Source organism: Thamnophis elegans, chromosome 1 (genome assembly GCF_009769535.1).
Source record: "Thamnophis elegans isolate rThaEle1 chromosome 1, rThaEle1.pri, whole genome shotgun sequence".
In the NCBI taxonomy this organism is placed as follows: Eukaryota; Metazoa; Chordata; class Lepidosauria; order Squamata; family Colubridae; genus Thamnophis; species Thamnophis elegans.
This window is the reverse complement of record NC_045541.1, coordinates 158,934,774-158,958,620: the sequence shown is the minus strand read 5'-3', so window position 1 is coordinate 158,958,620 and position 23,847 is coordinate 158,934,774. Positions and strand designations below refer to the sequence as shown.

General features: G+C 42.7%; 1 protein-coding gene across 3 annotated transcripts in view; it reads left to right on the top strand.

Moving 5' to 3' along the window:
• TXNDC16 (thioredoxin domain containing 16) overlaps window positions 1–23,847 on the top strand; it is a 54,578-nt gene that overhangs the window by 17,897 nt on the left and 12,834 nt on the right. For 2 of the 3 annotated variants that reach the window (XM_032236556.1, XM_032236560.1), the window contains exons 8-16: window positions 2,532–2,619; window positions 3,214–3,370; window positions 7,951–8,117; window positions 11,976–12,036; window positions 12,460–12,619; window positions 14,737–14,883; window positions 18,022–18,081; window positions 20,896–21,064; window positions 22,264–22,388. In XM_032236556.1, coding sequence (XP_032092447.1) covers window positions 2,532–2,619; window positions 3,214–3,370; window positions 7,951–8,117; window positions 11,976–12,036; window positions 12,460–12,619; window positions 14,737–14,883; window positions 18,022–18,081; window positions 20,896–21,064; window positions 22,264–22,388 — 1,134 coding nt within the window. The remainder of the gene's footprint in view (window positions 1–2,531; window positions 2,620–3,213; window positions 3,371–7,950; window positions 8,118–11,975; window positions 12,037–12,459; window positions 12,620–14,736; window positions 14,884–18,021; window positions 18,082–20,895; window positions 21,065–22,263; window positions 22,389–23,847) is intronic. The other variant, XM_032236562.1, reaches the window with a different exon arrangement.

Below are 23,847 nucleotides of genomic sequence, written 5' to 3'. Positions count from 1 at the left end.
TGTTTCATTTCTGGAGTACAGGTAGTCCTTGCCTTACAATAGTTCATTTAGTGACTGTTTGAAGTTACAACAGAACTGGAAAAGTGACTTATGACCATTTTTCACACTTGAGACTGTTGTAGCATCTCCATGGTCATGTGCTCAAAATACAGACACTTGGCAACTGACTCATATTTATGACGGTTGCAGTGTCCCAGGATCATGTGATCACTTCTGGACACCTTCTGACAAGCAAAGTCAATGGGAAGCCAGATTCACTTAACAATCTTGTTACTAACTTAACAACTGTAGTGATTTACTTAATAACTATGGCAAGAGAGGTTGTAAAATGGGGCAAAACTCAGTTAACAAACTTAGCAACAAAGGGTTTGGGCTCAATTGTGGTCTTGAATCGAGGACTACCTCAGAGTTCTTCCACCTGTATTCTGGACCCGTGTCCCTCCTGGCTGGTTGCCAACAGCAGTGAGGTGACACATGGCTGGATCCAGGCGGTCATGACCGCCTCCCTTCGGGAGGGGCACTTCCCCGCCACACTTAAAACGGCGGTGGTGAGACCCCTCCTGAAGAAACCATCCTTGGATCCAGCCATTTTAAACAACTATCGTCCTGTCTCCAACCTCCCCTTTATTGGGAAGGTTGTTGAGAAGGTGGTGGCCTTCCAGCTTCAACGGGCCTTGGAGGAAGCTAGTTATCTTGACCCCTTCCAGTCCGGCTTCAGACCTGGTTACAGCACAGAAACCGCTTTGGTCGCATTGACCGATGATCTCTGGAGGGCCAGAGATGGAGGCCATGCGTCCATCCTGGTTCTCCTTGACCTCTCAGCAGCTTTCGATACCATCGACCATGGTATCCTTCTGCGACGACTGCGGGAGGTGGGGGTGGGAGGCACTGTTTTGCAGTGGTTCTCCTCCTACCTCTCGGACAGGTCGCAGTCGGTGTTGGTCGGGGGGCAGAGATCGTCCCTGAGGCCCCTAACATACGGGGTGCCGCAGGGTTCGGTCTTATCCCCCCTACTATTTAACATATACATGAAACCGCTGGGCGAGATCATTCGGAGGCACGGGATAAAATACCATCAATACGTGGACGATACGCAACTGTATCTGTCCGCCCCGTGCCAACTCAATGAAGCGGTGGACGTGATGAACCAGGGTCTTGAGGCCGTTAAGGACTGGATGAGCGCTAACAAACTGGTACTCAACCCGGACAAGACCGAGTGGCTGTTGTGTTTCCCTCCCAACAATTTGGCCGATATTCCAACACTCAGGCTGGGGGGTCAAATTTTATACCCCTCAGATAGGGTCCGTAACCTAGGAGTCCTCCTGGATCCACAGCTGACTTTTGACCATCAGTTGTCGGCTGTGACCAGAGGGGAATTTGCCCAGGTTCGCCTGGTCCGTCAGTTATGGCCCTACCTGAACCGGGAGGCTCTCGCAACAGTCACTCGAGCCCTTGTGATCTCTAGGCTGGAATACTGCAATGGGCTCTACATGGGGTTGCCCTTGAAGTGCATCCGGCGACTGCAGTTAGTCCAGAATGCAGCCGCGCGAGTGATAGTGGGCGCACCGCGGTTCGCCCACATTACACCCATCCTCCGCGAGCTGCACTGGCTACCTGTCGATCTCCGGGTGCGCTTCAGGGTACTGATGACCACCTTTAAAGCACTCCATGGTAGTGGATCTGGGTACTTGAGAGACCGCCTTCTGCCGATTACCTCCCTCCGACCGATTAGATCGCACAGACTGGGCCTCCTCCGAATTCCATCTGCCAGTCAATGTCGACTGGCGACTACACGGAGGAGAGCCTTTTCTGTTGCAGCTCCGACCCTGTGGAACGATCTCCCCGTCGAGATTCGTACCCTCACCACCATTCAGACCTTCCGCACAGCCCTTAAGATCTGGCTCTCCCAGCAGGCCTGGGGATAGGTTCCCAATTTACCCGCCCGAGTGTTGACTGTTGAATGCAAGTTGTGTTTTATTATTTTGTTTTGTTCACTTACTGTTTGTCTTTTGGTATTGCACCCCTTTCCCTGTGATTGTAAGCCGCCCTGAGTCCCCTCAGGGAGAAGGGCGGCCTATAAATCTTAATAAAATGTCTAAAAAATGTCTAAAAAACACCCTCCAAAGTTAATTTCAAATTTGAATGAAATTAAATGCAAAACAATCAACCAAGGGAACAACTTGCCTTCGGAAGTTGTGGGAGCTTCATCGCTTGGGACTTTCAAGAAGAGATTGGACTGCCATTTGTCAGAAATGGTGTAGGGTCTCCTGCTTGGGCAGGGGATTAGACTAGATGACCTACAAAATCCCAACTCCTTCCAACTCTGTTAATCTGTAAATTGCAGTTTCTATTGTATCCATTATGCTCAATATTGTTTTTTCTAAGTTTAAAAAATCACTAAGCAGTGGCTGTTTTTGAAAAGGCTCAGACATCCAAAGGCTGTACATTTCTGGCTGAAAGGGAAAGGGGAGTCAGAAAGACAAGATTTAGTCATCTAGAGGAATTGATGAATAAATATTTTCTCTTTCTAGAGCACCGAGTCTTCATGGAGGCTGCGTTTGTTTATGGCTCAGTGAAGTTTGCCTTAACTACTGAAGTGGCAGTTCTGAAGAGCATTCGGTATGCATTTCTCTAAGCGTATAAGAGCCCAACTGCATCAAACCAAAGTCTTCCGGCTAACATTAAATGTCACACCCACTGACCAATGAAGATGATAGCTTCATCCTCTTAAGATGCAATGATTTCTGCTTTGGTTACTGCCATGGGCGGATTTAGAGCACCAACTAAGTAAAGGCAGCGATGCTAAGAAGGGAGTGACAGGAAGTAACTGGGCTCCAGTTTTGTGGATCTGTTAAAAATGTGGTTGTCAATTAATCCGTGGACTGGCACCCGTCTGGGGCATGCCAGAAACTGCTCAAACAAGTGAAGCCCCATCCGCGGGATGCAGGCAGCACATGAAATCACTCCCCCTCCTGTCCGCAAAAAACTCTCTCTCCACAGAACCGGTCCCTGGTGCTCAAAAGGGGCCGCTGAATTAAGGAGTTGAGGCTTTGATACAGGTAGCTATTTGGACCAGGTGTCAAGAATGACCCTTCATGTATGATAGAAGGCTTATTTTTTGTTTGCCTTCCATCCTGTACATAGCATAGCCAGGCGTTGGGATGTGTCAAACAAAGCCAGCTCATTTTGGGGTTTGTGTTTTTCTACTTCCAGCAGTGACGAGCCAGAGGTGCCGTCTTCAAAACTCTTCTTTTGCCACTGTAAAGTGGCCATGGATCCTGAACAGCCATGCCGCAGGATTCTGATGGAAGAGCCATTGACTACGTTAAGCATCCACAAGTTCCTGAAGCTGATGGGGGAACCTCTGGTGGTAGGTGAACGGCCACGACTCCTTTCTGACGTTCCTCTTGTGCTCAGAATTCCCTTCAAAGTATATCAGGGCAGAATTGCATCAGGTGGGGCTAGTGGAACCACGGCAAATGTTGAAGGAACTGGAGAAAATCCTATTTGCTTTTTTTCTTTTTTTTTTAAGAAAAAGGAAATTGAAAGTGTGTGCAACACAGTACAGGTAGTCCTCAACTTACAACTGGGCACTTAGTGACCATTTGAAGTTATAATCCAATTATGACAGATACCTTCCCCAGCCCTATTCTGACCCAGCTCCCCAAATACAACAAACCCTCTGAAGTGAACGCAAAGATTTTTTTAATTAGGACTGCCGGCAGCCCCGTTTCTCACCTCAGGCTAACAGGTCCAGCCGGCTGGAAGATGAATAGCTAGCTATCTGCCACATTTATTCATCTCTGCCCCCTGCCTTTTATCCCCAGATGGTGGGGCTTCACTAGCAGCGGTGGCTCTTCCCAGGGATCAGCCCACGGATTTCCACTGTTCTCCTCTCTTCTGCCTTCTGTGCATCCACACATCAGACGTTGGGCCCAGCTGTTCGTCTTCTTCCTCATCAGCCATTTCCAGACCTGGGGGCTGTTGACTCTCCATCTGAGGGCTGACGGATGGCCCAGACTCCTCCTCTGTCTCTCTCTCTCTTTGTCAGCTCCACTCCCTCTTCCCCCTCTGAGCTCTCAGGTTGCCTTGATGCTGACCCTGACTCCCACGCCTCCTCCTCCTCCTCCTCCTCCTCCTCCTCTGATTCAGCTGCTGGAGGGGCCGGCGGCTGACAGGCCATAGCGCTCCCTGTGGTTAAGTGACAGCGCTTTGGGCACTCAGTAATATGGCCACATTTTTGGACATTTGCAGCGTTTCGTGATTGTGGGACTGTATTTTATGATGGTTTTGGCCAGAACTGGAAGTTACTTCCAATTTTTAGCAAAGGTGCACCAGAGCGAACCATGGGTTTGCTTAACAACTGCTGTGCTCATTTTATGACTGTCGTGTCTGCTGAATGACCACTGAGCACAAGGTAATAAAATGGTGTCGGCCACTTGACTGATGTGCTTTACAATCATGACGATATACGATCATAACGGGCAGGCTCCATTATGGTCGTATGTCAAGGACTACGCTGCAGTTGTTTTTAGCCCATATTGCAGGTATAGAAGTAAATAAATATGTGCTGTTGCCTACATCGTTCCTAGTGTTTTGAAGCTGAGGAAAGCAAAACAAAGCACTGGTTGTCATTGTGACAATTATTTTGTGGTTATACATAGAAAAGGAGCTTTGTTGATTTTATCACTGAGCAGAAACAAATGATGTTTTACGCTATCTGTGCATGAAATGTTATTATCTGATCTCTCATAGCAAGGCATGATCAAGGAAGCAAGAAAGACAGGCTTCTAAAATGCCATGATTTGAGGTAGAAAGCAGAATTAGGCCATGGAAAGAAAAATCTATCTGGTTCAGTTTCAAGCTGGGAGAAAAAGCAGCTGGAAATAACATGGAGGCTGATTGGGAAGTTGGTTCATTGAACAGAACCACAAAGACAGTGCGCAGTTCTGGGTCAGCTGAACGAAGAGTTGACTGAGTGGATGGATCTTTATAGGTTTCCGGTGACTTTGAAGTTTTAACTGTTCTGGGGGTGGTGCAATGAAGAGGCTGGGCAATTCCTATTGTGGCTGATGGCTTTCGTCCTGTGTTGGATCTCGGGTGAGGAGCTGCTTTTAATCCTATCAGATTTAGATTTAGATTTATTATAATTTATAGGCCGCCCTTTTCCCTGAGGGGACTCAGGGCGGCTTACAAAAACACGGGAAAGGGGGTACAAAGACAAAAAGCATAAGACAGTACATAATATTAAAAAAATATCACTCTGATTTTGCTAGCTGTCAAACTTTGCTGCAAGCAATTTCGAAATATCCTGTCTTGAACGAATTTCTGCCTGCAGGGTTTGCTTTGCTTATGGATAGAGCTATCTAGATACTCGTTTTCTTCTTTCAATAAACTCTATATCTCTTTAAGTGCTGGCATCTGCTGTGGGCTATTAAGAAAGACTTTGGGGCTGCTTTCTGTCTTTAAGAGCATGTTTCTCCTTTAGGGAAATAGAATATTCTGCCCTTTTAATATTTCCCAAAATATTTCATTCTTGTAGAAGGTGGGGAGAAGCTCCCACAATGCAAACTGCAATAGGAACCTCTAGTCCCGTAATGGTGAACACACAGAACCATTTCTGAGGAGACGCGAGGCATTGCCCTGTCAGCTCCAGCGCACATGCGCCCGCTGGCCATCTGATTTTCAGCTTTGATTTTCAGCCATTTTTCACCCTACGGAGGCTTCAGGGAAGCCACCTGAAGTCTCCAGAGGGCGAAAAGCCACCCAACGCGCAAACCTGAAGTCCATTCCCTAACTTCCGGTTTGCGTGTTTGGCTATTTTTTGCCTTCCAGAGGCTTCAGGGAAGCCACCTGAAGCCTCCAGAGGGTGAAAAACAAACAGCCCAACGGGCAACCCAGAAATCCATTCCCAAACTTCCGGTTTGCAAGTTGGGCCGTTTTTCACCCTCCCTAGGCTCCTAGAAAGCCTCTGGAGCCTGAGGAGAGTGAAAAGCAGACCTACTGGGCCCACCAGAAGTCGGAAAATGAGTCATTTCTGGCCTCCAGAGAACCTCTGGGGAGGTGGGGGAGGCCGTTTTCGCCTTTCCCAGGCTTCAAGAAAGGGGGTGGTGGTGCCACATGCGCATGCACAGGGGTCACAGTGCGGGGGGGGCATTAAATTATGGGGTGGGCATGTGAGCACCCGCGATAGTGCATGCTTTTGGCACTAGAGACGAAAACGTTTCGCCATCACTGCTCTAGTCCCTTGTTTCAATTTCAGTCTTTCCCTAAGTAATAGCAAATTGGATTGAGATAAACTACTAATTCACCCCATTTCATCTTTGAATTTAATGGCTGGCATTCTTCCTAATTCTTTCTCAACCTCATCACAATCTTTCCCAATTACTGATAAATAATATTTTAATTGCTTATAATTAGCTGATCTTCTAAGTGAATGAACATAATCCCTTCCCAATGACAAAGGTACTATGCCAAGAGGGAAAGTATAAGTAAGAAGAAGAAATAAGAGCTTATCATCATCTGAAATAATACTCGTGATGCTTTAAAGTATAATTATTCATTCCCTAAATTGACATTATTATGGCTAATACATGCTGGATAATTGAGAAAGTGAAAAAATACCTAAAAGAAATCAGTAAGTGCTTTATTGATTATAAAAAGACTTTCAATTGTGTCAATCGAATCAAGCTATCGAATGTGCTTCCAAAAATAGAATTCCAGAATATCTCATTGTCCACCTGCAAAACTTATATACAGGTTAGGAAGCCATGGTATGGACAGAACATGGCAAGCTAGATTGGTTCCAGGTGGGCAAAGGAATGAGACAAGGCTGTATACTCTCCCTTTATTTATTCAATAGATAAATAGGTAGGTAGATAGGATGATAAAATAGACTAGATAGATTAGATCAGGGGTTGGCAACCTTAAACACTCAAAGAGCCACAAAGGTCCTAAATGGAAGCTTCCCCCCTCCCCCCCGTTCAATTCTGGAGCCAAGTCCAGTTCCCCACCATAGAGTCTCCTCCTGATGTGGTGTCCCTTTTCCTCTGCTGACTGGAAGTCCGGTTCCTCCATCATAGAGTCTCATCCTAGCATGGCATCCTTTTTCCTCTACCTGTCCTAACCAAAAGCCCTATCAATTGTGGAGCCGACCAGCAACAGGGAGCCGCAGCAGAGGGATGAAAGAGCCACATGCAGCTCCAGAGCCGCGGGTTGCTGACCCCTGGATTAGATAGATAGATAGATAGATAGATAGATAGATAGATATAGATACACACACTTCATTTAGTGACCATTCAAAGTTACAACAAAACAAAAAAAGTGAGTTATGACTATTTTTCACGCTTATGACCATTGCAGCATCCCTGTGGTTATATGATCAAAATTTGGGTGTTTGGCCACTGTTTCGTATTTATGATGGTTGCAATGTCCCGGGGTCATGTAATCACCTCTGGAGACCTTCTGACAAGCAAAGTCAATGGGAAACCAGATTCACTTAACAACCATATTGGATGCTATTTGGAACCCGGACACCCAGCCTATATGCTAAAAGTTCTACCTTTTTCTTTAAATAGTGGAATAAAATCATATTTTGGCCACATCAATGTCTAGCAGCACCAAGGTCCAAAATAACACAGTATTATTTATTTGTTTGTTTGTTTGTTTGTTTGTTTGTTTATGTATGTATGTATGTATGTATTTATTTATTTATTTATGAATTGACAACACTGCCTATTCACACATGGTGACTCAAGGCAGCTGACAGAACTTCTCAGGAAAAAAAGTCTTGGCAAGGGAAGATACTTATTAGAAACTATCCATATAAAAAGCACTGCTATTGTGGTGGAGTTTGTCCTGCCCATTTATTTTTCTTCTGTGTCATATCTATTTGATGGTCCCCCTGCAGTGCCACTCAGCTGATCTTTTATGCTGGTGTTTCTTCTCCAGGTGGAGGTTGCAGAAGATCCCAAAAAGATTTCAACTACTCATCTCCAGCTTGGCCTACCTCTGATTTTCATTCTGAGCCAGGAAGAGACCCTGGAAGCGGACAAGAGGATTGCTGAATCTGTAGCCTGGCAGTTGCTGGGGAAAGCAGGACTTCTCCTTTTGTCAAGGTCCTTTGGGATTAAAAAGTGGGGAGGCAGAAGAGAGGGGAGAACTTATCTCACCATTGTTCTTATCTCAGTGTAATTCTTGAGGTTGGAAATTTCCAAAGATTCACAGCAAGTGTCAGGGCCATCTGCATGGGCCCCCCCAAAATCATGGAGGCATGTCTATGGAGATTTTCAATCATGCATGTCATGGTTATCCCAAAGCATTCTCAAAAAGTAACTGGACTTTGTTTTACTTCGAAGACGTTTTGCTTCTCATCTAAAATGCATGCAAAGAAGCTTCTTCCAAAATGGAAGAAGTTTCTTCTAAAATGGAAGCAGCTCTTGGATGAGAAGTGAAACATCTTTAAGGAAAAACGAAGTCCAGTTGCCTTTCGAAAATGTACCTTTGGGACAACCATGACCTGGATGACTGAGAATCTTGATAGACTTGCATCCACGATGGACTCAGGCAAATGCTACTGCATAGTTGAAACACCAATTAAATTGAAGCTCCAGTTAAAGCTCCTCATTAAAAGGGGGAGGCTGTTTATGTGCATGTGGTGCATCCCACACGCATGTAGTAAGAATTTGAGCTTTGATTGTGACTGCCCATCCTGATAGTTTCGACCCCCAACTTTTCCAACCTCCAAAGATATCCCTAGGAAGATTTAGAACAGGGTCTAAGGTTGAAGCCTATCCTTTTGCTTTGGACAATGTTTCTCAACCTTAGCAACTTTTAAGTTGTGTGAACTTCAACTCTCAGAATCTACACATCTTAAAGTTGCCAAGGCTAAAAAAAGGCTTAAGAAATTAACTGGGTGCCTGAATCTTAATTGCATCCCTTCCCAAACGGATGTCTGCATGAAATGTTTGATTGCAGTTCTTATTCCTAGCAAATAGGATTGATTTGACTGAAACAGGCTAGAGGTGGGCAGGTATTCCTGCAGTAATGCTCATTCCTGTGATTAAACAATGCAAGATCTTGTCAGGGCAAATAGGAAAGAGCAAGCATGAGTTCCCAACATGAGAACCCTGCTGAAATAAATAAGAGATGAATTCTGCAAGAGCTGAATATACTTGCTTATCTTTCATAATTTGATCAGTTTGCAGTTAAGCCGGGAGAGGAGAATGAGCTATTATTCAAACCATTAGCTTATTGAAATTTTATTTGCAACTGTCAGTCTTCACTAACCATTGGTTACTGTATATACTCAAGTATAAGCCTAGTTTTTCAGCCCACTTTTTGGGCTGAAAAAAGCCGCCTCGGCTTATACTCGAGTCAGTGAAAAATTTGCCCGAAATGGAGGAGAAAAAGGGGCGGGGCCATGCTGCTGGGTGACACTCGTGAATGGCCCGGTGCCCCTGTGAGTTTCCCCTCCCTCTGTGTCAGTTTGCCGCGCAGCGCGCACCGCACCATCCCCCCTCCTCACGTTCTAATGTAATGCAGGGCTGTCTTACGATTCCCCTTCCTCCCCCTCCTGCCGCTCTGCAACGATGTCCCACCTCCTCCTTGTTATGGCAAGCAGCCACATAGCGATGTCCCACCTCCTCTAGTACAGTGATCCAATGATAGGAATCACTGTGCTGTGTGTCATAGGAGGCGGGACATCGCTCCCGCGGCTGCACGGGACATCATCATCACAGCGGGACATCAGCATCATGAGGTGAGTGAAGTATTTCATTGAATACACCGCTAGTTTACTGTTTTTCTTTGAAATAAATATTCAAAAACATTATTGGTATCTATTTTTATTTTTGAAATTTACCGGTAGCTGCTGCATTTCCCACCCTAGGCTTATACTCGAGTCAATAACTTTTCCAGTTTTTTGTGGTAAAATTAGGTGCCTCGGCTTATATTCGGGTCGGCCTATACTCGAGTATATACGGTATATGATCAAAAGCCTTTAAACCTCTGAATATTTGCTATAAGAAAAGAAAAGTTTGTATTGAAATGTGCACTCATACCATTTGGGCCTCTGTGGCTTCTGCTTGTGAAATAATTCCAACATCATGTGGATTTATAACTGGCCAGAAGTTGTTGAGCTACAACTTCCAGCACCCCTTACCATGACGTCCCAAGACTGCTGGGAGTTGCATCCCACTTCTGGGATGGCAGAACTTGCCCATGGAAGGCTAGCTGCAATATGGCAAGAAATACCAGGTGGCGCTACAGTACAGCTTTTTAAACTTTAATTTACAAAACTTTGGCAAAATGGGTTGTTTTGTAAGGAACCTAAAAGATATATAAACGTAGCTGCACTGGGCAGAATCCACATCTGCTTTTCTTTCTAATTTCAGTTTAGTGAGAGGTCATATATCTTGGTGTGTTTGTGTGTGTGTGTAATGGCAGGCATAAGACTTTGCTGGAACCATCTTTCCAAAAGTAATGGGAAGGGTCAGGACACACAGTAAACTTTATTTTGCTTGGCTTTAAATCAAAGTAAAATAATTAATATGATCATTCCACAATAATTCATGCAAGGATGGATGTAGGGATGACGGTAAATAGGCATCTGAACCTAAAGAAGAGAAAGTTTCAGCTTCTTCTTCTTCCATGTGATTCTCTGACTTTCACACTGGTGTTTTACTAATGTTAATATTTTCTTGTGCTCTATTATGTATATGCAGTTGTCTGTCTAATGTGCAATTTGATCCCCAAGCACTGCTCGAAGGAAGCAAGTGAAAGCAATATGAAACAATCCTTTTTATAAAGCAGATAACCCTGGATGCCATGACTGGAATTCCCAATGAAGTCTGTGGCTGGGTACCTTTTGCTATCTCTGCATACATGTGTAATAGCCAAGGAGGGAGCTTCCATATAGTTTGCTAAGAGTTTTGTTAGGAATACTGTTGGCAGAACCAAAACCACTGGAGGTGTACCCGGACTCATGAGAATTTGGTCTCAGACCCAAGAGGAAATTTGTCACAGTGAAAGAACATTTGGATAAATGAGAGAAATTAGAGATTAAGGACAAGTGGATTGAGAGAGACAGTCAAGCAAAATAACTTAAAGGGTTTTCACAGAGAAGAGGGGTTTGACTTATTCTCCAAAGCACCTGAGGGTAGGATAAGGAGCAATAGCTGGAAGCTCATCAAAGGGAGATCCAACCTGGAACTAAGGATAAATTTCTTGACATTGGAAACAGTTAATCAGTAGAACAGCTTGCCTCCCATAGTTGGGGGTGCTCCATTGCTGAAGGTCTTCAAGAAAACATTGGACAACCATTTGTCTGGGATGGTAAGAGGACTCCTGCCTTGGACAGGGATATGGACTCAAAGACTTCCAAAGTCCCTTTCACCTCTATGCTTCTATGTCTAATTAGGGCAAAAAGAAGCTGAATTTCATGAATTTTAACAGACTGGTTAATACTTTGGTTGCATTTGTAGATAAGACCATCACTTTCTCCCTTATATCTATAAAAATGGATAATAGCAATAGCACTTAGATTTATATATCACTTTACAGTGCTTTTTCAGCCCTCTCTAAGCGGTTTACAGTGTCAGTCTTTTGCCCCCAACAATCTGGGTCCTCATTTTACCCACCTTGGAAGAATGGAAGGCTGAGTCAACCTTGAGCCTGGTGGGATTCAAACTGCCAAATTGCAGGCAGCTGGTGATCAGCAGAAGTATCCTGCAGTACTGCATTCTAACCACTGTGCCACTGCGGCTCAGCACATGGGGGCAAAATATGTTTCATTTAATCTCTCTGAGATGCTAATTGTTTTTCATGGAGCATTTGTTTTTATACAGAGAAGTTTTGAATAATTTGAACACAAACCTGTGGTCTGAATACAACATTTTTCACTTATCTCTCTGAAACTGTTACAAAAATCAAATTCTCTACTGTAATTCATAACTTAAATTCTTATATCTTCAAAGGAATTCTGTTGGTCTGGATGTTTCTTCCCGATATAATGTGGCTATCAAGACAGTTGAGGAGGTAAGTGGTCATAGTTGTTATTTTGGACTTACTTCTTAATTTATTGTGCAATCCTAGGCTTGTCTGCGGGAAAGGAAATGCTCCTGATTACTTCCAGAATTATGCACATACAATTTGCTGCTTTAGCTGTTCTGTGTTATAGAGTGTATAACAGTAATGTATTTTTTATTGGCGATGATAACCTTGGAATATTTCCAGACAGTTTTTAACAATGTCAGTCAAAATGCATCTGAGAGATGGAGATTTGATCTGAAGATCAATATTCAATAATGGAAACCCCATTTGTTTATAAGGACTATAGTAATTCCCATGCCTTACTTCAGTGCCCTTCTGAGTGTGTGGTGTGCTGAACAATTGAGTTACCAGTTGAAATCTGGATTGTCCTATTTTGGGCCACATTTTTGGATATTTGCATTTTTGCAGGATATGCCCGTTAAATACCTCACATTGAAAGATGCAGATGAAATCGTAGCATTGGTGAGAAATGGCGAGCAGAGCAATCCTAGTCTGGATGATAAGGCAGAAGAGGTTTATGAAGAGGAGGAGGAAGAGGAGGGAGTGGAGAATGAGAACAATGAACAAGGTAATTAAGATTCCTCAGAAATGTCTTTGACCTGTTAAGTTTTCACAAATTTGTTTCTTTGCTTTCCAATTAAAAGAATGGTTAAAAAACCCATTCTTCTCATTGTCTGATATACATTTCATTGAGGGGGTCTTTGGTGTCCTCTGATAAGGTTGTTTTCTTGAAGATGTTTCATTACCCAAACTAGGTATATCATCTGCATATTAAAGATCATCTGATGTCATCTGCTAGCACTGATGATATTTCCTAGTTTGGGTATTGAAGCATCTGCAAGAAAACAGCCAAGCTCAGAGAGCACCAGGATCCCTCATTTCAACCTTCAGCTGCAAATACTCTCCTTCATTGGCAACACATATCATTGCCATTCTTCTATAGTTTGATAGTTGAACTAACATACTCCAAATGCTGGTTTTGACAAAGAAAAAAATCTTTCCTGCTAGCTTGCATGGATTCCATATTCACCAGAGATAAGCAAATTATTTGCACAATTGTTTTACAGTCACATGGTTTCTACATATTATTGTATATTGGCCCAGCTAGAGGGCAGCATATAACCAATCTTGGCTGGTTGCTAAAAGCTAACCAGGGCCGATAACTGGCATCAGAGGCCACCAGCACTGGCAGTGCCCTTGCTGGAAAGCAATTTCCAAATCATTTATTCCCCAGAATTCCCTTGAATTCTTCATAGGGCTTGGAGATGAAAATAAACATGATAAGTGACTTTGTTAGTAAAGGTACCCATCAGTAGTGCAAAAATATGTTGTTGGTTTTTTTACTCTGGGTTCATAATCTTCTACAGGGAAGAAGGATGTTCGGGAGCAAATTCAGCAGATTGCCTTGTAGAAAATGGACATTTTATGACAGGGTCATTTTGTGTCTACAAAGCCTTTCCCCAAACAGTCATTATTTTTAAGCATATATCCTATATGCTTGCTTATCCCAAAAGATTGTGGAGGCTCTTTTGTCCCTCTTAAGTAGCCCAACTGGATTCTCAAACTTTAGCAAGAGGGAAGGCAATCAACTCATGATCTCTTCTGATATTCCTCCTTTTTAATAATTCTTGACTATTCTCTGAGCGACATCCTTTCTTTTGCGATAGTCTTAAAGAGGCTTTCCTACTGGGCAGTCTTTTGCCTCTGATTTTGCTGACGAAAGTCCAGTGGCCTCTTTTCAGCTTGGCTGACCAAAAGTTAAAAGTCAGAGATTGGCATTGCTCTACTTGCCCGGATTCAGAGGAATCCTATTGCTGTTCCCCAAAAGTTGCCATTCTTTTTCTTCTTGTTTTTGTGACCCCCCTTTTTTTGGGAGATCTCTTTGAATAATCAAGTGGCGACAGAAGCAGGGACAAGGAGCAGTCTTGCCCATTTGTGTTGCCTTTTCCTGCTAGGCCCAAATCATAGAGTTGAACTACTGTTCCCTAGGAGGAGGGCTAGTGTCAGAGTTTTGGCAGCTTGACTAATATTATATGATAAACCCAGGAGCAATAACACAGCATACACAGCCTTAAGACAATTAACAGTGATTTATCTACAAATATATACAGGCAAACACGTGCAGGAGATAAAATCCCTTACCATTCACTACAGACACAAGGAGAGAACTGAATACACGCCGAGAGAGAGAAAATCCCTCTAATTGCCACCTATATATAGACTCCTCTTAAAACAGTAAATGACTTGTGTGGACCCCACCAGAGTCTTAAAGAAGCAATACCATAGCTGCAATAAATCAGCCACATTGCATTAGCTTACTGATTACAGCTTACAACTTTACATCAGCTGGCAGCTATTAAATCCTCAGTACCTTGACATAAGGGATGCTGGGAGTTAAATTCAACAATATCCAGGCAACCCCAACCTCAAGAAGGAAGGGGCAAGTGAAGAGGCAATGATTGTGATGGTGAAGAACAAGAGGCAGTTTGGGAGGAAGTAGATTACGAATTTCGTACTAAGAAACCTACAAAATCTGAAGCAAGTGATGGCTGCCAAGAAGACAGTTCCATTTTCCATTTCCTATGCCATTTTTTCCCCTCGGGGTGTATTCAGACCAATGATAATATAAGCACCTTTTCTCCACTCCGTCCCTCTTGTAAATTAGAATGTGCATCTGCTTTGCAGAAATTCAGGATGATGAGGTGGTGGAATCAGCCGTCAGAGATCGGAAGCGTGAACTTCTCCTGAAACACATCCATACCCTGACAGAAGAATCCTTCCTCTCAATTCTGGCAGAGACCAACCACACAGCAGTGCTCTTCTATGCCAGCTGTAAGTCATACGTTGCAAGGTGTTATGCAGTGTGGTTTTGTGCCTTCTGTTGGCTCTTTAGAATTTAAGCTTTTTAAAAAGTGTTTAGGTTGCTTGCTTTTCCATTGCAAGTTTGTGGGGCTGTTGTGGCATTATTGGAGCACATTGATGTACAACGCCCATGATTCATGCTCTTGTGAGATGAGCGGTCATACAAATATGATAGGTGAGGCTGTTTGTGATGGATGTGATGTGTACCAGTGGAGGAGAGTTTCAGCAACACTTTTTCAGGGACGAGGCAGTAAATCTTACAAGAGAAACACCCAGGTCAAGATACTGTACAGTCCTCAGCTGGTGGAGGATTGGGGGGGGGGGAGAAATGCATGGTAGCCACACCCTAGAATTTCCCAGGCTATACCTAGTAAGTTAGAAAGTTATAGCTTTAGTTTAGTAAGAGTCTGTCCGCCAGGTATGAGGAAATATAGGATTGAACCCTACTGGTTTCAGTGGGGCAATTTTGGGCTTGGGTATGACATAGTTCTTCAGAATTATGCTGGAAACCTCTGGTAGAAAGCCCAAATTAGAGCAGGATTTCACTGCCAAAAGAGGAGAATCATTATAGAGTGAATGTTAAGATATTGGATTACAATTGGGGAAACCCAGTTTCGCATCTACCTTTGGATAGGGGAGTTTACCAGGTGACCCTGCGTCAATCACTGTCTTTGAGCCCATCTACCATGAAGACTTGCTGTTGGAAAACTTGGAAGTGCTATGAACGCTGTGTTCAGTTCTTGGATGAAGATGGGATATAAACCTGTCAAATAAATAATAATAATTGGAAATGTTTAAATGAAGAACAGTAATCTGCGGAATATAAATTGGTTATGAAACCTTTTATGTTCGTTGGCTCTAAAAGACTATGTCCTGTGGTACATTAAGAGGAAAGGCTTTATAGAAACATATGTGGCTCAGGGAAACAGGACGCTGAGTTTATTGGAACTTTATTAGGATCCAGCAGGGTCCTTGTTTACTTGAGGCTGATCCTGCCTTTCGGTCCAAAAGAATCCCAGAAGTGTTATAAAATAGATAAAATGCAAGTGTATTGGCCCTATCTCCTGGCATTGCTCTTGGGTTACATATCCTTCCATCCATCCTGCCTCATTCCACCAAAATACGTTTTTATGAGCTCTTTGCTGCAGTTCCAGTCTTATGAGTACTGGCAGTTGGGCAATCTTCTAGTTGAGTTGCATGTTCTGTTCTGATTAGTTGGGCTCCTCACTCTCACAGGACAAAACAGCAGAAGCCAAAGACAAGCCTGTTCATTCATTGAAAATGTATCCTGTTTTACTATTAAAGAGAAATAATTTTAAAAAGGAAAAAAACAATAACATAACATTAAAATTAATTAAGAAATAAAAATTGGACAAAAATATATTCTCTGAAAATGGACAAGGCAAGAATCAAATGAGAGAATTAATTCCGTAGCTTGGTTTAACCACCAGGAAAAGGTCCTCTTTGACATACCAAAGTGGAGAATGGAGGAGAACCCCCCAAAAAAGGATGCTCCCCCCCCACTCCCAAACCTTATAGCCACTCCAGAAGGATAATGTGATTGATGGTATAAGTCAGCCCTCTGAAGTAAACCAGAATAAGAAATCAAAGCTATGCATGCAAAAATAACTTTTATAAAATGTTATAGTACCAATAGCACTTAGATTTATATACCATGTCACAGTGCTTTATAGCCCTCTTTAAGCGGCTTACAGAGTCAGCATATTGCCCCCAACCATCTGGGCCCTCATTTTACCGACCTCAGCAGTCAACTGACTGAGTCAATTTTGAGCCTGGTGAGATTTGAACTGCCAAATTGCAGGCAGCCGGCAGTCAGCAAAAATAGCCTGCAGTACTGCACTCTAACCACTGCGCCACCGAGGCTTACAGTAACAAGAGTCTTGCAAGTCTAAATGTCCTTCGCCTTTCCCCCCTTTTAGCTTTGTGAGGTATACTGTACTATATTGTATCATTCATTCATTCATTCATTCATTCATTCATTCATTCATTCATTCATTCATTCATTCATTCATTCATTCGTTCATTCCCCACCTTTATTATAATCATAAATAACTCATAGCCACCAACATACCTGCTATTCCTCCATCTTCCTATTTTCCCCACAGCAAGAAGAACCATATGAGATCAGTTGGACTGAGAGAAAATGGCCCAAAGTAATCCAGCTGGCTTTCATGCCTAAGGCTGGATTAGAACTCACTGTCACCTGGCGTTTCATCCCTCAGAGTTCTTTAGGAGAACCAAGGTGCAACTTGAGATCTGTGCACATGGAGAAGCCAGATAAAAGTTATCAATCCAGAGTCTCACCCATCTGCCCATTCCAGCCAGTGGCTAAGACCTTAGTTGAATTGCCCACCAGATCTTCAGGGAAAATCCCAAACCTCTTAATGGAACCCAACTGGGTCCATCACTCGAGGTGTTTGGGGTTTAGAGCTATATAGTTTGTCCATTAGCTGTTTAAGGCTGGGGATTAATAGGTAACGGTAAATGTTCCCCTTGCATATATGTGTTAGTCGTTCCCGACTCTAGGGGGTGGTGCTCATCTCCGTTTCAAAGCGAAGAGCCAGCACTGTCCCAAGATGTCTCTGTGGTCCTGTGGCCGGCATGACTAAACGCCGAAGGTACATGGAACGCTGTTACTTTCCCACCAAAGGTGGTCCCTATTTTTCTACTTGCATTTTTATGTGCTTTTAAACTGCTAGGTTGGCAGAAGCTAGAACAAGTAATGGGAGCTCACTCCGTTACGCGGCGCTAGAGATTCGAACTGCCGAACTGCCAACCTTTCTGATCAACAAGCTCAGCGTCTTAGCCCCTGAGCCACCATGTCATTAATACAAATCCCTTAAATTGTGCCCAATAACTATTGGTAAATCTTTTGAGTACAGCCATCAAATCACTCTTGAATTTGTACCAGGTAGTACCTTATCTGTGCATTTGTTGGAATTCCTGAATACTTTGTCTTGTAGAAAACATGTTGTCAAAGGTTTCTTTTAATATGGACTAGTATTCCTTCATGTCTTGAGTTTTGACAGATTCCACATGCTCTGGTATCTGAAAAATAGTGGGTTACTTTTCCTGTTCTCATTATAGGGGAAGCTGTCTCTCTGGTGGTAATGCAGTCTTTCCTTGAAGTTGCTGCTCAGTTGAAAGGTATGGCTCAGTCAGTATGGTTGCTGTGGGCTGTCTATTTCTTTACATTTCATTTAATCCAAGCTCTTTGTTTCAAATGACTGATTTAGCATAAAGTTACTCTTGGTAAGTGGCAAAGCTGATGATGCCTAGTGGCAGAAAGGGAAAAGCAGATAGAGCTATAGAATCCCAAAGAAATATTTGTCCAACTTTTGCTTGAAAGCCTCCCATAAAGAAAAACACGTCACATTTCTGCCTTTCCCAGTTCGATGTCGTTCCAATGCTTTGAGAGAACACCATCATGTCAGGGTTCCAAATAGCATCTAAAAGTAAATCAGAGTCCAAGGCAGAGTATTACTCAAAGTTCCAATTTATTAAGGGAGCCATGTTGGCACATCTGGGAAAACCCGAATCTGAAAGCTTCCTGGTTTTCCCACCCAGTTGAAACTTCAAGATCCTGCCCCCACACCCACAAGTCCATCACATGGTCCAATTTTCCACTGCCATGCTGGCAGTTCCACCCATCCAATTCCGGTCAGGTGCAGAGGTGCAGAGACCTTGGTTTTCTAGAAAGAATTTTGTTATGGCTACGTAGCATCTAACTCTGTACAATCCCCCTCCCATTTTCCCACAATAGAAAAGGCATAGTAGAATAATAGAAAGTGTGGCAGGCCAAAGACCCAAAAGGAAAGATGGCTGCAGGCCTGACACTTCCTAACGTAGAATGTAAAAGTCTGGAAAAAATGGGAAAAAATAATGGAGGTGGCACTTTTTTTAACAAACAGAAATATTATGAAATGTTTCCAGTTGTATTTTTTCCTATTTTTTTCCTATGTATTATATACATAACATGTTTAAAAATAGTCTGTTTAGAAATAGGTTGGCTGGGAATTCTGACAGTTACACTCAAAGACATCTTTAGTATTATCAAAGATGGTTTAGTATTCAGGAACGACTTCCTTTTGGATTTGTTAAACAATAGTGGGTCATTTTCTGAACCAGTGTATTTATATTATTTACTTCTCAGAATTCCACTGTCTTCTTTTTACATTCCCGGCAGACTTTGACGTCACTAGATGGAATTATAATGCACAGCTGAGAGTATGTCCTGCATATCTACTCTTTGACAATAGGCAGAGAAGCAGCAAGTAATATGGACACCCTGCCAACTCATCCCCTTAAAAAGCTGGACACAATAAACAGATGTGTGATCTGTTGCACTCAGTTGACCAATTTTACTTTTGAATGCAGCTGCAGCAGGAAAGGAGGGTGGTGGGGTAGGTAGTAAGCTTGGTCTCTTTTAAGGTATCCAGGAATCTAAAAGAGAAGAAATAGTAAAGCACCCACTTACTTACAAACACAGAATGACCAACGTTTAGGTGACACTCTTGCTTAGGAAGATAATCTGAACTACAACTTTGTCTACTGGGATGGTTGCTAAGTATCTGGCAAATGCCAAGGGGCACTTCTACAAATGCATCAAAATCTAATGTACTTTAATTTAAGCCACTTAAGAGATTGATCTGTTTTAAATGTTAAGGCATATGTCTCCCTGTGTGTCTTTATGTTTATTCCAGTATTTTACATTGATTTATAATGACTCCTTTTTCCTGGCATTAAATACTTTTGGCCAGGCTGGAAAAACAGCCATGCTACTGCTGAGTGATTTATAATAATGTAAGTCAACTTTCCAGTAGGCTTGACTATTGATTCGAAGAGTGGCATTTTTAAAAAGGTTGTAGTTTTAAATTTACTCAGTGGCTAGTCCTAGAATCTGTTATTAATTCTTGGGCTAAGCCTTAGAATAAATCAATACTTAAAACAATAAAGAATTGCCTTTGGCAGAATTTACTTCCTAATTCCCTTCTGCAGTTGCAGTTATTTCTTTTCTACCAAAGGCAGGAAGTCTTTGTTTCCCAGCTGCCATTACTTGATTTCAAATGATTGTCCAGCATGCCAAATCAGTCGGTCGGCCGGTCAGTCACTTTTGAAGACACCAAGAAATTTCTGTAATCATTTCCCAAAATCCATGAGGCCTTGTGAAAGAATGGCAGAAAAATACCCCACGATCTCATGCAAGCATAGCAAAATCTCACGATAACATAAAACATAGAATAATAGAGTTGAAAAGGACCTCAGAGGTCTTCTAGTCCAACACCCTGCTTGAGCAGGAGGCCCTATATCTGTGATGGCAAACCTATGACACACGTGTCCAAAGTGGCACATGAAGCCATGTCACCTGGCACGCACGGCCTTGCTTGTTTGCCTTCCAGGTTTCTGGTGCACATGCGCGCATGACAATCAGCTGTCCTTCTCCGGTGCAGCAGTGCCAAAAACTGGTGTGCACATGCACACCAGCCAGCTGATTGTCGGGTGTGCATGCAGGCCAGAACTCAGACGTTCAGAGTAAACTAAAGTATTTTACAATATGTAATAATACGTAACAGTATGTAGAATTTGATATCACTCATGGCAGTGAACCAAAATACTACTGACTCTATGATCTTCCAGGTTTAATTGTAGCACATGTGAAACAGTTATATTAAGAGTAACAGCAGGAAAGAGCCACTGTCTTCATACCTTTCTCATGGATGGTCTTTGATCTGACTCAGAAAATTCCTGTGATATTCCAACTAATATGTTTATTTTTGATGTATTAGAAAATCAGCTGAAGAATCAATGGATAAAAACGAGAGCAATTCCTCATAGAATAAAAATAGTTGATGGAGTAGATTCTAAGATTTTTTTTAAAAAAAGTTTCATGAATTTTACACAAAGAGCCAGAAACATTTGTATCACTGCCCTTTTGTTGTTTCTTCCAAACATCTTCTCTAGGGACTCCTGAGATTTCACTTGCAAGGGTAAACTGCTGGGATTGGCCACACCTTTGCTTGCGGGAAAATGTCACTCAATTTCCTATCATGAAGATGTATACAAAAGTGGGGGCATGGCTGGCTTACTCTGGGATGTGGGAGACCAAAGAGATGATGAAGTTCATTGAATTGTAAGTATTATGTTGCTGGTTAAGAGCCACTTTAGGGTAAACATTCTAGATTCTGGTGTCCTCTGGATGTCTTTGGAGTTAAACTCTCATTATCTCAAGATTATATAAGGAAAACCATGGAATAGACCAAACCTGGGAAGAAATTTGTAAGGATGTGGATCTGTGGTGGGTTGCCAATTTTTTCACTACCAGTTCGGGCTCGTTTGCATGCGCAGAAGCATCCGGGCGGGTGGGAGGAGCCTCCCGGCCCCACTACTACTGGTTCAGCCAAACCAGAAGCAACTCACCACTGATGTGGATAACCCTTGAGGGAAGAACTGGCTAGGAAGTAGTTGAGAAATGTGAGATTCAAACTGTTGCATTTTGGGGGGTGGTTGGTTCTTTCTTATATTTGTATCTCACATTTTTTTCCCAAGACTTCAAGGTGGACCCCTAAATTGTACCCGCATAATAACAATCCTGTGAGGAAGTAGATGTAGCAATAATGTAGGCCCAATGCAGTGGTGGGTTCTGGATCCTGTTCCAACCGGTATGGTTGGAATGGGCCCGGCGGCGTCCACGTGGATGTACGCAGCCCGCACATGTGTCTTAGCACCTCTGCAAGCCTCTGTGACGCTCCAGCTGCTCAGTGGAGTGTCGCACAGGTGCTGTATGCGCTGTGCACATGCGCGGAAGCCCCAAAGACTTAAAAGACCGGTAAGGAGCTTAGGTGGGCGGATGGGCCCTCTGGAGCACTGTACTGGAATGGTATCCAGTGCTCCGGGCAGGCTCCAGTACGCCCATACCAGGGCATACCGCCTGCAACCCACCTCTGACCCAATGCCACCGAGAGAGTTTTATGTTTAAATGGAAAGTCAAACCTGAATTTCCTTGACCCAAACTTCACACCTTAAATACTGTGTTATGTGGGCTTTCAGTAAGAAGAATTTAGAAAGCCTGAATCTGAGGTAGCTTTGCCTCTGCATTTCACAGCTGAAGCAAACATATACAGTTTACAGGTGCCATTCAGATTAGATGAAAGAACAAGATGTGCATCATACATTTCTCTATGACACTGAAATTGTTTTGGAAAAATGCTGCTGACGTGGGAGATGCTGGAAATGGAGTTGTCCTAGGAAACAGAATTCTGCGAAAGCAAAATAAAATAAAACTGTCCCTTGTAAATCGGCCTGAAGTCTGGTTTCAATTTACATCTTTAGAAGCAGAAATTCTTGCCCAGTGAGATTGATGACCCCTGAAGAAATAGAAGAATATTTAACTGACAAAACCTCACCACACCACATGGTTTCTGTACTGGGAATATTTGACTCAAGCATGAGTGAAGGTAAATCCATTGCCTGGTTATTTCAAACATCATTGCAAAACACAATGTTACTGAAAGTAATAATACTTTGTAATTGCCTTGTGATTGTAGAATAAAATTTATGTTGGGATCTTTCACAACAACCCACTAGACAGGGCACTGGCTGTATTACACAAGATTATTGCTTCACTTTGGGAGCCAAATTCAGGGGGGAGGATGATTTTTTTCCCTCCCTTATAATACTAGAATTTGGATTGCCCAGGGAGATAAGAGGGCAGAGAATCAAGAATGGATTTATTTAAAAAGTATGTAAACACTCTTCAGAGAATTTTATTTGTTAGAAACAAGCACTACATTTCTCCTTTTATCTCTCCTCTCTCTCACACATAGACAAACACAAAATGCAGATGTTATTTGGGATATATTGGAAAAAACCTGGGGGGCAGGTACCAGATGTTCTTCGTCCTGGAAAACCTGAAATTGCTCATGTTCCACTTTTTATTTTATTGGGTTTTTTTCCTGTTACTTCTCAGTATACAGGTCGACAACAGGTAGTCCTTGGGTTGTGACAAGTGGGACATAAAATTCTTTCATTAAGCAATGCAGTTGGAAAGTGATGTCATGTGACTAAGCTGCTTAGCAACAGAAACTTTGGCAATCCCAATTGTAGCTGTTAAATGAAACCATTCTTATATGAAAGTGAGGATTTCATGTGATTGCAACCTCTGACTTCCTACTGACTTTCCCATTGATTTTGCTTAGGGAAAGCCAGCAGGGAATGTCAGAATTCAGGATCCTATGACTCTGGGGATTTCACAATACCTGGGATTCTGAGGTTCTGTCCCCTCATTATAGCTTTGAATAGTTTGTTGTAAACTGAGGACAACCTCTAAGACATTCCTTCAATTTCTCCAACCTGATTCCATTAGAAGCATTGAAATGGCCGCTCCCAAAATTTGGAAGATTTGCCTACTATTCAAGAATGGACATTGAAAGTAACAAACCTAGCCGAGATGGCCAAAATATCTGCATATCTTAAGGACCATTCAAACGAGAGATATAGACTGGAGTGGAAAAGATGGATTGACTATACTCAAAACAAATATGGGACTAAGAAATTCCAGATAGCTTATGATTAGAGATCAGGAATTATAAATTATCTAGAGTTAGTCCAGCAAGGAGGAGCTAAGAGTTCAATGGAAATACGTTGTTAACTATTTTTTTTAAACTGTACCTTAGATTCTCTTTGTTAAAGATTTATACCCTGTATTGGTTCTTGGAAGTCGGGGGGAGAGGGAAATTTGGGAGGGTGGGGGGGTGGGAACTAAACACTTGTAAAAGTTTGTGGTTTTTTTTCAAAAATTAAAAAAAAATTGGAAGTAGTTGGGTCCAGAAAATGGTTAATTTAGATTGAATTTAATTAAACTAAGATAAACTTAAATTTTTACTCCCAAAGTTTTTAATACTTTCCCCCTTCTGT